The sequence below is a fragment of the Malus domestica genome, chromosome 16 (genome assembly GCF_042453785.1).
Source record: "Malus domestica chromosome 16, GDT2T_hap1".
Lineage (NCBI taxonomy): Eukaryota > Viridiplantae > Streptophyta > Magnoliopsida > Rosales > Rosaceae > Malus > Malus domestica.
In genome coordinates this window covers 27141805-27154379 of record NC_091676.1, presented here as the reverse complement: position 1 = coordinate 27154379, position 12575 = coordinate 27141805, and the positions used below count along the sequence as shown (strand labels likewise).

Sequence of the window (12575 nt, the reverse complement as noted above, 5' to 3'; positions counted from 1 at the left end):
GATACGCATTCTACGAAACTAGGTTCAACAATCCAACCGTCAAACATGTTTGTATATACTTCAAGATCGTATACGCCAAAATTGTAAAAAATAAACATTTAGAGATTAAGTAACCGAACAAAACTTTTCGACGGTTATAAAACAAAAAAATCACGATTTAATGGTTATTTTAACTTCGATTTTGATTATTTTTTACAGTTACACTCTTTGACCCTATATGAATACAATGAAAGAATTCGATCTTCAATTTAAAATATTTACACTAGTGGATACCACAAAATCTTATGTTATACTTAATGAAAGTATGAATAAACTCTTAAGTGTTAGTGAATCTATTGTTTTGATGGGATACACATTCTACAAAACTAGTTTCAACGATCCAACCGTAAACATGTTTGTATATCGCATACGCCAAAAATTGCAAAAAACAAATATTCAGAGATCAAGTAACAGGACAAAACTTTTCGATGGTTATAAAAAGAAAAATCACGATTTAACGATTATTTTAACTCCGATTTTGATGATTCTTTACAGCTACACTCCTTGACCCTATATGAATACAATGAATGAATTCGATCTTCAATTTAAAATATTTACACTAGTGGATACCACAAAATCTTATGTTATATTAATGAAATTATGAATAAACTCTTAAATTTTAGTGAATCTATTGTTTTGATGGGATACACATTCTACGAAATTAGTTTCAACGATCCAACTGTCAAACATGATTGTATATACTTTGAGATCGCATATGGCAAAAATTGAAAAAAAACAAAAATATAGAGATCAAGTAACGAGATAAAACCTTTCGACAGTTATAAAAGCAAAAATCACGATTTGACGGTTATTTTAACTCCGATTTTGATGAGTTTTTACAGCTACACTCATTGACCCTATATGAATACAATGAATGAATTTGATCTTCAATTTAAAATATTTACACTAGTGGATACCACAAAATCTTAATGAAAGTAAGAATAAACTCTTAAGTGTTAATGAATCTATTGTTTTGATGGGATACGTATTCTACGAAACTAGTTTCAACGATCAACCGTCAAACATGTTTGTATATACTTCAATATCGCATACGCCAAAAATTGTAAAAAAAAACATTTAGAGATCAAGTAACGGGAGAAAACTTTTCGACGGTTATAAAATGAAAAATCACGATTTAACGGTTATTTTAACTCCGATTTTGATGATTTTTTATTGCTACACTCCTTGACCCTATATGAATACAATAAATGAATTTGATATTCAATTTAAAAAATTACACTAGTGGATACCACAAAATCTTATGTTATACTTAATGAAAGTATGAATAAACTATAATAATTATATATATTAATTTAACAATTTTATACCCCTAAAAACTAAAATAATTATATAATATAATTATATATATATATATATATTAAATTATGTGTTTTAATGTTTTGAAGTAATATTTATGTGGCATAGTGTGGTATGTGCAAATTTAAGAAAAAAATATATTTTTCTTAACGGGTCGGGTCACTTTAAAGTGACCCGACCTGTTAAGGACCTGTTAAGATAACAGGTATGACACGACACGACCCGTTAAGATATCAGGTGTTACACGAAAACGAACACGACAGACACGACACGTTTGCCAGGCCTAGATACAATGAGTTCTAAACAAAGGACCACTTAAACCTTTGGTCAATAAATCAGCAAATTGTTCTTAGGACGAAACAAACTGCACTATCAACTGTTCCTTGGCCACCCGTTCTCGAACAAAATGAACATCGATTTCAATATGCTTAGCCTTCTGGTGTTGCATAGGATTAAATGATAGGGGCAATAGCTGACAAGTTATCACAAAAGGACTGGAAATATAGTCACGGGAATATGCAGAAATGCAAGCAGTTGCTTAATCCAGTCCAATTCTGCATAAGTGGAAGAAAGAGCTCTATATTCTACTTTAGTAGATGATCTAGATACAATGTTTTGTTTCTTTGAGGACCAAGATATGGGATTTGAACCTAATAACACAACCAACCCCGTAGTGGACCGTCTGTCATTGGGATCTCCTGCCCAATCTGTATCACTAAAGGCCTTGAGGTGAAGATCTCCTCGAGTATAGGTAACACCCACATTCATAGTACCTTTTAAGTACTTGAGAATTCGTTTTACAGTAATATAATGAGCTAACATAGGTTTATGCATAAATTGGCATACCCGATGCACTGAAAATGCAATGTCAGGCCTAGTGAAAGTAAGATATTGTAAAGCTCCCACAATACTCCTATAAGCACTAGGATTAGCATAAGGATCACCATCATCTTTAAGAAGGCGATTATATGGAAGGCATGGTGTGTCACAGGCCTTTGCTTCAAGCATTTCAGTCTTCACTAACAAATCATGAATGTATTTAGTTTGGGACAGAAACAATCCACTGGTAGTCTTGGAAATCTGAATGCCCAAGAAGAAAATGTAAGGCCCCCAGATCTTTGATATCGAACTCAGTATTAAGAGCACTGATAACCTGTGGAATTGAAGTTGTAGCACTCCCAGTGATGATTATATCATCCACATAAAGCAGAAGGATCACAACTGTATTTTCAACATATTTGACAAACAGAGAAGAATCTGCATATGTATTGACAAATCCCAACTTAGGCAGGAACTTTGCAAATCGATCATTCTAGGCTATAGGAGCTTGCTTCAAGCCATAGAGGTGGCGTACTTATTGCCAATATTGTATGGATTTACATTTATGGGAAAATAATATTCCTATCCTCATCTATGATTACTTTTTGAATAAAACCTTGTTTAAGATTAAAAACTAATTTCAATCATTGGCATTTAATTGTAACTTTTGAATATAAAATAGGTTGTAATAATTATTAAGTTTTTTATTTGTAGGTTATATTGATTCCCATATTTTCCATAAATAATAAAAATGTTATTTATCATTGGTAATTATTATTAAGCTCCCATAATAAGAAAAGTCATATATTATCACATATTTTTCGTTGTGTGTCAATTTCTCCATATATATGTATATACATATTACGTACATATGTATGTATGTTATAGATACTATAGTTACGTATCGATACATTTGTACTGAAAGTTATGTACCGATACATTCATACCTAAATTTACATACGAATACTTCTGTACCTATGAGTAAAATAAGGAATCTAAAGTTATGTACCAATACTTTTGTACCTATGAGTAAATAAGGTACTTAAAGTTATGTAGCGATCCTTCCGTACCTTTGAATAAAATAAGGAACCAAAAGTTATGTACCGATATAAATTAGTTTTGTTTTGTTGTTGAATTTTTTTAATAATTAAGATTTTGAATTTTGAATAAATTTTTATTTATTAATATGATTGGAGCACAAAAAATACATTAGTTATAAATGGGTAAAGAATTTCAAATTGTAAGTTTATAAATAATAAATGTGCTATAATTACTTAAATATGGTAAGTTTTAAAAATATGGACTTATATTAGATTTTGAAAACCATTCAGATTAAAATCTAAAAACAATCTTATGAAAACCTTAAAATCTAAAAACCCTTTTAATTATTTTAAATGCATAAATCACGTTTTCTACAATTCCTATATAATATGAAATATGTTTCATTCCAAATATGTGCAGAAAATTGAATGGCAATTGCTGTTTCAAAAGCACCTCAATCAAAATTGCCATATATACTGTTGATGCACAAAACCGGATGGATCTTGAAACAATGGAAATCCGACCGTGAATCTGTAAGAAAGTAAATAACACAAGATGTATCGTGGTTCACCCAAGGTTTGGGCTACGTACACACTGATAGTGTATTTCTCTGTAAGAGTTTGATTGTGAGGGTGAGAGCATGAGAGAGCTTAGAGCTTAGGAGATGTAAGGAGGCTTTTGTTTGTGAGGGTGAGGAGGCCCTTTTATAGAATAAGGGCTCCTCCTCTTTTTACATATTTGCCCCTCTATTTATTACATAATTACATTTGAGTCCCCCGAGTATTTATACGAGGTCTAAATACGGAGGCCCTAAGTATGGTATAAACAGTAGTCCCCCAAGTCTTCAGTCAAGAGAGTCTTTTGGCTGGAGACTTGAAATTCAGTCCATGTGTGGGCCAAAGTAACTAGATGTCTTCTTGAACTGATACTGGATATGAGGCGGTGCTCAAAGTGAAATGATGCTCAACTAGAAGTAGCACATGTTGCGAGGCTGCTCTGCTTGTGGCTTATGTTGCCTTGGTTGGCTCGGCTTGTGGCGTTAAAGGTGAGAGAGTCCCTTTTATAGAATAAGGGCTCGCTCCTCAATACATAAATGGTGGGCTAGAGTTGATGCTCGCGGCGAGGCGGTTGCTCAGCAAGCAGCGATGCTCTCTAATGATGGTGAGGAAGTCCATTTTATAAAATAAGGTCTCGCTTCTCAGTACATGAATAATTGGTGCTCTCTGATGAAGATGAGGGAGTCCATTTTATAAAATAAGGGCTCGCTCCTCAGTACATGAATAATGGGTTAGGAGTGATGCTCGCAGTGAGGCGGTTGCTCAATTGGCGGCGATGCTCTCTAATGAATGTGAGGGAGTCCCTTTTATAAAATAAGGGCTCGCTCCTTAATACATAAATTGTGGGCTAGAGTTGATGCTCGCGGCAAGGCGGTTGCTCAGCAGGCGGCGATACTCTCTAATGATGGTGAGGAAGTCCCTTTTATAAGATAAAGTCTCGCTCCTCAGTACATGAATAATTGATGCTCTCTAATGAAGGTGAGGGAGTCCATTTTATAAAATAAGGGCTCGCTCCTCAGTACATGAATAATGGGTTAGGAGTGATGCTCGCTGTGAGGCGGTTGCTTAGTAGGCGGCAATGCTCTCTAATGAAGGTGAGGGAGTCCCTTTTATAAAATAAGGGCTCGCTCCTCAATACATAAATAATGGGCGAAGTCCCCCAAGTATTTTTCATGAGGCCCAATTGAGGCCCAATATATAGTACATAATGTAGTCCCCCAAGTCTTCGGTCAATAGAGTCTGTTGGCTGAAGACTTCAAATTGAATCCATGTATGGGCCGAATTGGCGGTTGTTCGAAGACGGTATTTGTATACCCTGCACTGAAGCTTTGTAGGTGAAGCTTTGCAAGTGAAGCTTTGAAGCTAGAGCTTTGTAAATGAAGCTTTTGAAGCTAGAGCTTTGTAAATGAAGCTTTTGAAGCTAGAGCTTTGTAAATGAAGCTTTTGAAACTAGAGCTCTGTAAATGAAGCTTTTGAAGCTAAAGCTCTGTAAATGAAGCTTTTGAAGCTGGAGCTTTTGTAAATGGAGCTTTTGAAGCTAGAGCTCTATAAATAAAGCTTTTGAAGCTGGAGCTTTTGTAAATGAAGCTTTTGAAGCTAGAGCTTTTGTAAATGAAGCTTTTGAAGCTAGAGCTCTGTAAATGAAGCTTTTAAAGCTAGAGCTCTGTAAATGAAGCTTTCGAAGCTGATTGACATGAGTGATGCTCATGGATGTTGACATGAGTGATGCTTATGGATGTTGACATGAATGATGGTCATGAATGTTTATGTATGATTGACATGAGTGATGCTCATGAATGTTTATGTATGATTGACATGAGTGATGCTCATGTATAATTTTGGAGTACTGGACGTACTTTTGATCACCTGGTTGGTGATAATAGCGGCAGGCTGCCGAATAATTTTAGAGTACTTGGGCGTACTTTTAATCACCTGGTTGGTGATAATAGTGGCAGGTTGCTGAATAAATTTGGAGTACTGGGCGTACTTTTGATCACCTGGTTGGTGGTAATAGCAGCAGGCTGCCGAATAAGTTTTTGTAGTACTGTGCGTACTTTTGATCACCTGATTGGTGATAATAGAGGGCATGGCTTTTTTGGGCATATGGGCATTCGCCCTCCACATAACATTCCAGCCCATTATTTTGGGCTTGCCCTTTTTTTTTTATTACCCTCTGATGGGGTTTATACAGATGTTTCCGAAAGATAAGGAAAATAAATTACATCATTCAAAAATAAATCTGATCCTCTGCTCAATGGGTCACGCCCATAATTCCCTTTTCTGCATGCCATCACCATCGCATGATGTTTGCTTCTTTGTATCTTCTTTTACTTTCTCTTTTGCTTTCTGCTTTTGCTTTTCTTTTTTCCTTTTTTTTCAGAAAAGAGGAACATGCATGATTCAGAAGTTAGTGGTCGACAGTTGGTTTTCAAAAAATAGGCAGGTTCATGATGAAGAATCTTATCTTGTCCCTTTGCCCATGCTGTCCATGACCCAATCACTGCTGGCCTTGACCCCAGCCTTGGCCGACTCAGAGAGCTCAACCTTGACCCTGGTGTCATGAGTGGCTATGTCTGCAACTTGGGAAATGGTGAGGCTGCTGAAAAATGGTCGTGGCTGCTGAACAGTAGGACTTGGTAGGCCACTAATTACTAGACCACCCATCTCGAAGGCGAAGAGAAGGACGACGATGTCTCTTCGGCCGAAAAATCCATGGCTATACCGTCGCCCTCCACCATGACTCGTCGTCGTCGTCATGAAAGTAGCACAAAACCAGGTGAATCACCTGCTTTCTATTCCAGTCATATACATGAATACTTGCTACTGGAACAAGCTGAAGTAGCACAAAACCTTTCTGGGAAAGAGCTACCTCATCAATTTAAAGGGGTGAACTCTGGAGCTTTGGGCTATCCAGTAAGAGCTGCATTTCCTTTGTATATCGAGTGACCCAAGTAAATCCTAGGTGTCATCCCAGTCACTCCGACAGGAGTTTGCAAAGCAGGAGAAAGCTTGTTCGGGGAAGCGGCGGTGCTGGTTCTCTGCTGGTCGAAATACTCTGACTGGTGACATTTCAAGGGGAGCCTATTCGTCGACGAGCTCATACTCGGACCAAAGCCGAATGTGTTAGTGTTGAATTAAAGTATGAAATTAAATTTCTAGCCGAAAAATAAATTAAGCATACTAGAATCCGACCAATATTTTTCGTCTGGATCGTCCGCCTCTGGTCCTTGTGTCTCAGCCGCCTTTGATCTTTGTGCCTCTGCCGCCTTCGATTCTTCTACCTCTGCAGCCTCTGATTCTTTTGCCTTTGCAAGCCGTGGTTGTTTAGTAGGCCGCATCGGTTCGTGATCAGGACAGATCCAGCCGGATTCGAGTGTCTAGGGCAGCATGGGTGTGTCTCTGTGAATTAGAGAGAGATCAGGAAATCTAGGGTTTGCTCTTGTGGTGAAAGTGAGAGAGGTGTCGGGTCGCATGTTGAACAGGATGCGGCTAAATTCTCGGACCGCTGTCGGGACGTCGGCCCCAACGGCCAGAGGCGCGAAGCCATGGACCCATGCCTCGTAATTGGCCTCCATTGCCGAAAACACCTTCTCAATCTCCTCCTGCTCGAATCCTCCATGGTATTCTCGATCGTTTAGAAACCTCGGAGAAGCACCGGTGAGTACGAGCTTGCAGAAAGGTTCGGGGCGGTGGATGGAGGCGAGGATACCAATCGTGGCGGAGGCGTTGACACGTGCCAAATGTTGATGGCGTCAAATGGACAAGAGCAGCTGAGAGATCTTTATCTTTAACGGCAAGATGGACAAAAGCAATGTCCATGGTGTTGTGCTTGTCGGAGGATCCACTTGTATTCCCAATTTGGTCCTGATGCATGCTGAGAGATCTCGATCTTCAGAAAAGGAAAAAAATGAGAACTTTAAAAAGAAGAAAACAGAGAATCTTTAGGGCTCTTTTAGGGGATGACATGATAGCTTTATGTTTGTGGGGGTTTTTTGGGAAAGCCCAAGGAGGTTTTGGGTTTCTGCAGATTTTGCAAATCCACGGCGGAGGTGAAAAAATGAAAAAGAACCGACATAGTTTTTTGTGTCGTTTCCCACAGACGACGCCAAATGTTGATGCACAAAATCAGCGATGACTTTGGTACAACAGAAAGTGTTAAGTTTGTGACATTCGCTAGATTGCTCCGGTCACTAGTGTGGATAAGTATGTAAATGGATAGGGACAGAGAAGCAAACACAAGATGTACGTGGTTCACCTAGATTGGCTACGTCCACGGAGTAGAGGAGTTCTCATTAATTATGAAGGGTTTACACAAAGTACATAGGTTCAAGCTCTCCTTTAGTGAGTACAAGTGCATGATTTAGTACAAATGACATTAGGAAATATTGTGAGAGAAAGATTTCTATTTATAGAAGAGAGTTTCTAGTTTCATTCTGACATTGACACGTGTCGTGTTGTGATTGACTTCTGATGTTGACACGTGTCGTGCTATGATTGGCTTCTGATGTTGGCACATGTCGCGCTGTGATTGGCCTCCTGGTTGGAGGGAAACTCTTCTAAGTCCTTGATGGCATAACGTTGATCGGTGCTCAGTAGTTTCAGGATTGGTCAAGTATGGTACAAACAGTGCTCCCCTAAGTTCCTGAGTGAGGGAAGCTCCTCGGTTAGGGACTTGAAAGATCCAAGCCACTGAGTAATCACAAAACTTCTAAGTATCGAAGTGTGGTATCGTATTCACTTACCTTATCTGTCTCATAGGTAGATGTGACATCTTCTTTGGAAGTACTTTTCCTCCATCTAGGGGTGGTATCTTTAACCGATGAAGATGCACAAGGTAATATATCAATTTCACTTGAAACTTACTTGTAGTTTCGGGCTTGGTCAAGTGCGATATAATCCCTATAGTAGGAGTCCCCCAAGTCACCGAGCTAGGAGATTTGCCGAATGAGGTAACATACAAGCTAAGCAATCAGACTTCCAAGTAAGCAACCTGGATTAGAGGTTCGACTTCAGCTTTCGGTTGATTGTTCTCCTTCTCTTTGTGTCGTATATAGCAATAAGGATAAGGAGAAGCAAATGGAGAAGAGATGATATGAGATACTTTTGCTTTTGAAGAAGTAACTTTCCACAAGCTTATTCTTGAACTGAGTTGGAGGGTTTTCTGGTTTCCTCCAGAGTCTAAGGTCGACTCAAGAATTTAAGGGTCAAAACAAGTCCATCAAATTTAGAGTACGTTCGACCCTGATGATATGGGATATTTTTGCTGTTGACAAAGTAGTGGATGTATCGGCACGTGTTCTGTTACGCTTGTCTCCACATGCTTCCTTGTATCATTCTCACTTGTCCTATATGTTCCTCAGGCAGATGTGGTATCTTCTTTGGAAGCATAAAATGTTGAAGATGAGTACTCGAGAGCAATGCCAGGTAAGTAATCAAGCAAGGAGTTCCAAGTAGTTAGTTCCTGACTGGAAGCTTGATTCCAAGTGCTGACTGATTGCTCTCTTTCTCATTTCCTTACAGGTAAAAACAAAGCCAAAGGAAAAGACAGGGAAAAAGCATGATATGGGATACTCTTGCTTTTAACCTTGATGATATGAGATACCCTTGCTCTGGTGTGGCTTGTTTGCAGAGGTATTATCGCGGGGAAAAGAAGCTGAGTATTTCGAGAGACTCTACTGAAAGTGCCCTCTCGGATGTGAAGAAAAGTTGAGCATTTTTTTAATTTACAGGTCTGCCTGGCTGTGGAGGATGAAGGTCGACATATATTGGAGTCTCCCTAACAATAAGTAGTAGTGCTGTTCCTTTACCCTTCTTGGTTATAGCAATGTAGTGGGAGCTGCAAGCTTCACGTGTTTTAACTTTGTTAGAGCACTTTGAAAAAGTGGTATGTGGTATCTGGAAAGCTGATATTGCTTGTGAAGATTGCAGACAAGCTTTATCCAAGGAAATCTGGCTCTCAATGTTCAGAGAGCGGTGTCTCTTCAATTTTTTAGAAAGCAATCATGTTGAGAGTCGGGCTCTTGAGATTCGGAGAGCAGTATCTCTTCGATTTTTGAGAAAGTAATCCTGTTGGGAGTCTGGCTTTTGAGATTCGGAGAGCGGTGTCTCTTCAATTTTTGATAAAGTAATCTTGTTAGGAGTCTGGCTTTCGAGATTTGGAAGGCGGTGCCTCTTCAATTTTTGAGCACGTAATCCTCTTGGGAGTCTGGCTCTCAAGATTCAGAAAGCGGTGCCTCTTCGATTTTTAAGCAAGCAATCTTATTGGGAGTATTTTCTTGAATGTGAGTAAAGGTTAGGCATTTTTGCCAGTCTACCTTGCCACAGAGCACGGAGCACAAAGGTTGACACACATTGGGACTTTCTAGTTATCAAGCAATGGTGCTGTTCCTTTACCCTTGTGGGTAATAGTAGGGTAGCTGGACCTTCAAAATTTATGTGTCTAAACTTTGTCAGAGATCTTTGGAAAAGTTATTTGTGGTACCCGAGGAGCTGATGTTGCGTGTGGAAAGTGGTGCCTCTTCGGAATCCGGAGAATGGTGCCTCTTCAATTTTTGAACCAACGGCCCTGTTGCCCTTTCTTTTATAAGGGCACCAATTGTGTGCAAGAAGTACATTCAGAGAGTTATTACTTGTAGGAATTTTCCCCTTACTTCAGAGATTTATTGCACCTCATTTCTCTTTCATTATTTCTGAGAATGTCTGGCCCATCCGACCGTCATTTTGACTTGAACTTTGGTAAAGAGGCAGTCATGCCTTCTCAAGACAGCATATGGCGCCTATCTTTCTTATCCCTTACTGGTCCTCTTACCGTTGGGGACTCTGTCATGAAGAATGATATGACCGTTGCGGTGGTGGCCAGGAACCTTCTCACTCCCAAAGATAACAGACTACTTTCCAAATGGTCTGATGAGTTGGCTGTTAAGGATTCTCTGGCTCTCAGTGTTCAGTGTTCAGTATACAGGTTCTGTGTCTAATATGGCCCAATGCCTATTTGCTCGAACCTGCCAAGTTAAATCATTGGCAGCTGAAGTGATAAGTCTCAAACAGGAGATGAGAGGGCTCAAGCATGAGAATAAACAGTTGCACAGGCTCGCACATGACTATGCTACAAACATGAAGAGGAAGCTCGACCAGCTGCAGGAATCTGATGGCCAGATTTTACTTGATCATCAGAGGTTTGTGGGTTTGTTCCAAAGGCATTTATTGTCTTCATCTTCTAGGGTTGTACCGTGTAATGAAGCTTCAAATGATCAACCTTCGGTGCCTTCTCCTTCTGGGGTTCTGCCTAGTACTGAGGCTCTGAATAATCACCCTCTGGTGCCTTCTCTTTTTGGGGCTCTACCGACTGCTGAGACTTCTCCTGAGCAATCTTTGTGAAGGCTCCCTCTTGTTTGTTTATTTTGATTCATGTATATGTACATATTTGTAACTTATCAGAAATATCAATAAACAAGCTTTACTTCATTTCAACGTATTGTGTTAAATACATCAAGGCCTTCTTTACTAAGTTCTTTGAATTTTTCCTTTTGTTAAAGCTTGTATGTTGAAGCTTTGTGAGTAAAGCATGTAGGTTGAGGTAGTGCTCCTTTAATTTCTTGAGTGAGGAAAACTTCTCGGTTAGAGACTTAAAAAAATCCAAGTCACTGAGTGGTTGTGAGACTTCCGAGTATCAAGGTGCTAGTATATGGTTATAGTCCCCCAAGTCTCCCGTTGAGGGAGTTGACGAATGAGGTGTCTTGCTAGTAGCCAAGTTTCCAAAGTAACAAAATTTCACCATTTTCCTTTTTAAGTGGTAGCCCAAAACTCCTTATTCATATATATTTGTTATGAAAGTTGTTAGGCCTAAAGAAGAGGAGGCCTAGGCAAATTTTTTTTTTTTTTTGAATTTTCAAATTTTTGAATTTCCAAATTTTTGAATTTTTGAATTTCCGAAAATATATATATTAAGCTTTATAGGTGAAGCTTTGTAGGTGAAGCTTTGAGGTTGAAGCTTTGTTGGGTACCATGAATTGATTTTGCTTCACACTATCTTGATCAAGATAGTGTGAAGCTTTTGTAGGTGAAGCTTTTGTGTTGAAGCTTTGTGGGTGAAGCTTTTGTTGGTGAAGCTTTTGTGGTGGGGCAAGCTTTTGTGGGTGAAGCTTTTGTTGGTGAAGCTTTTATGGGTGAAGCTTTTGTGGTGGGTGAAGCTTTTGTGGGTGAAACTTTTGCGGTGAGTGAAGCTTTTGTTGGTGAAACTTTCATGCGTGAAGCTTTTGTAGGTGACGCTATTGTGGGTGAAGCTTTTGTAGTTGAAGCTTTTGTGGTGGATAAAGCTTTTGTGGGTGATGCTTTTGTTGGTGAAGCTTTTATGGGTGAAGTTTTTGTAGGTGAAGCTATTGTGGGTGAAGTTTTTGTGAGTGAAGCTTTTGTAGGTTAAGCTTTGGAGTTGAAGCTTTGTAGGTGAAGCTTTGGAGTTGAAGCTTTTATTGGGTACCATGAATTGATTTTGCTTCACACTATCTTGATCAAGATAGTGTGAAGCTTTTGAGAATTTGTAGTTGTCCTCCATTGATGAAGCTCTTGTTGGCACCATAAATTGGTTTTGCTTCACACTGTCTTGATCAAGAGTGTGTGAAGCTTTTTGAGAATTATGGTTGAACTCCTTTGATGAAGCTCTTGTTAGCACCATAAATTGGTTTTGCTTCACACTGTCTTGATCAAGAGTGTGTAAAGCTTTCTACGAGTTGTAGTGTTTGCATTGTTACAGAGGGGAAATGTTTGAAGCAGATGCAAGAAGGCTGACTAGCTTGATCTTCGTAT

The 12575-nt window shown here is 39.0% G+C and overlaps 1 protein-coding gene across 1 annotated transcript; it reads right to left on the bottom strand.

Annotated features, from left to right (window-relative positions):
- Positions 1-1839: 1839 nt before the first annotated feature.
- Positions 1840-6530, bottom strand: LOC114822296 (uncharacterized mitochondrial protein AtMg00810-like). Its single transcript, XM_029096628.1, has 3 exons — positions 6251-6530; positions 2510-2613; positions 1840-2436 (listed from the first exon to the last, which is right to left on the bottom strand). The coding sequence occupies exons 1-3, from the start codon at positions 6528-6530 to the stop codon at positions 1840-1842; spliced, it is 981 nt and encodes a 326-aa protein (XP_028952461.1).
- Positions 6531-12575: the final 6045 nt, after the last annotated feature.

Excerpts from the sequence above, each read along its gene's own strand:
- LOC114822296 (XM_029096628.1), bottom strand. The coding sequence starts at position 6,530 with ATGACGACGACGACGAGTCATGGTGGAGGGCGACGGTATAGCCATGGA. Across the intron at positions 2,614-6,250 it reads TTGGGTCATGGACAGCATGG|ATTCTTCTCTGTTTGTCAAA; the intron begins GCAAAGGGACAA and ends ATACATATGCAG. Across the intron at positions 2,437-2,509 it reads CTACAACTTCAATTCCACAG|ATTTCCAAGACTACCAGTGG; the intron begins GTTATCAGTGCT and ends TTGGGCATTCAG.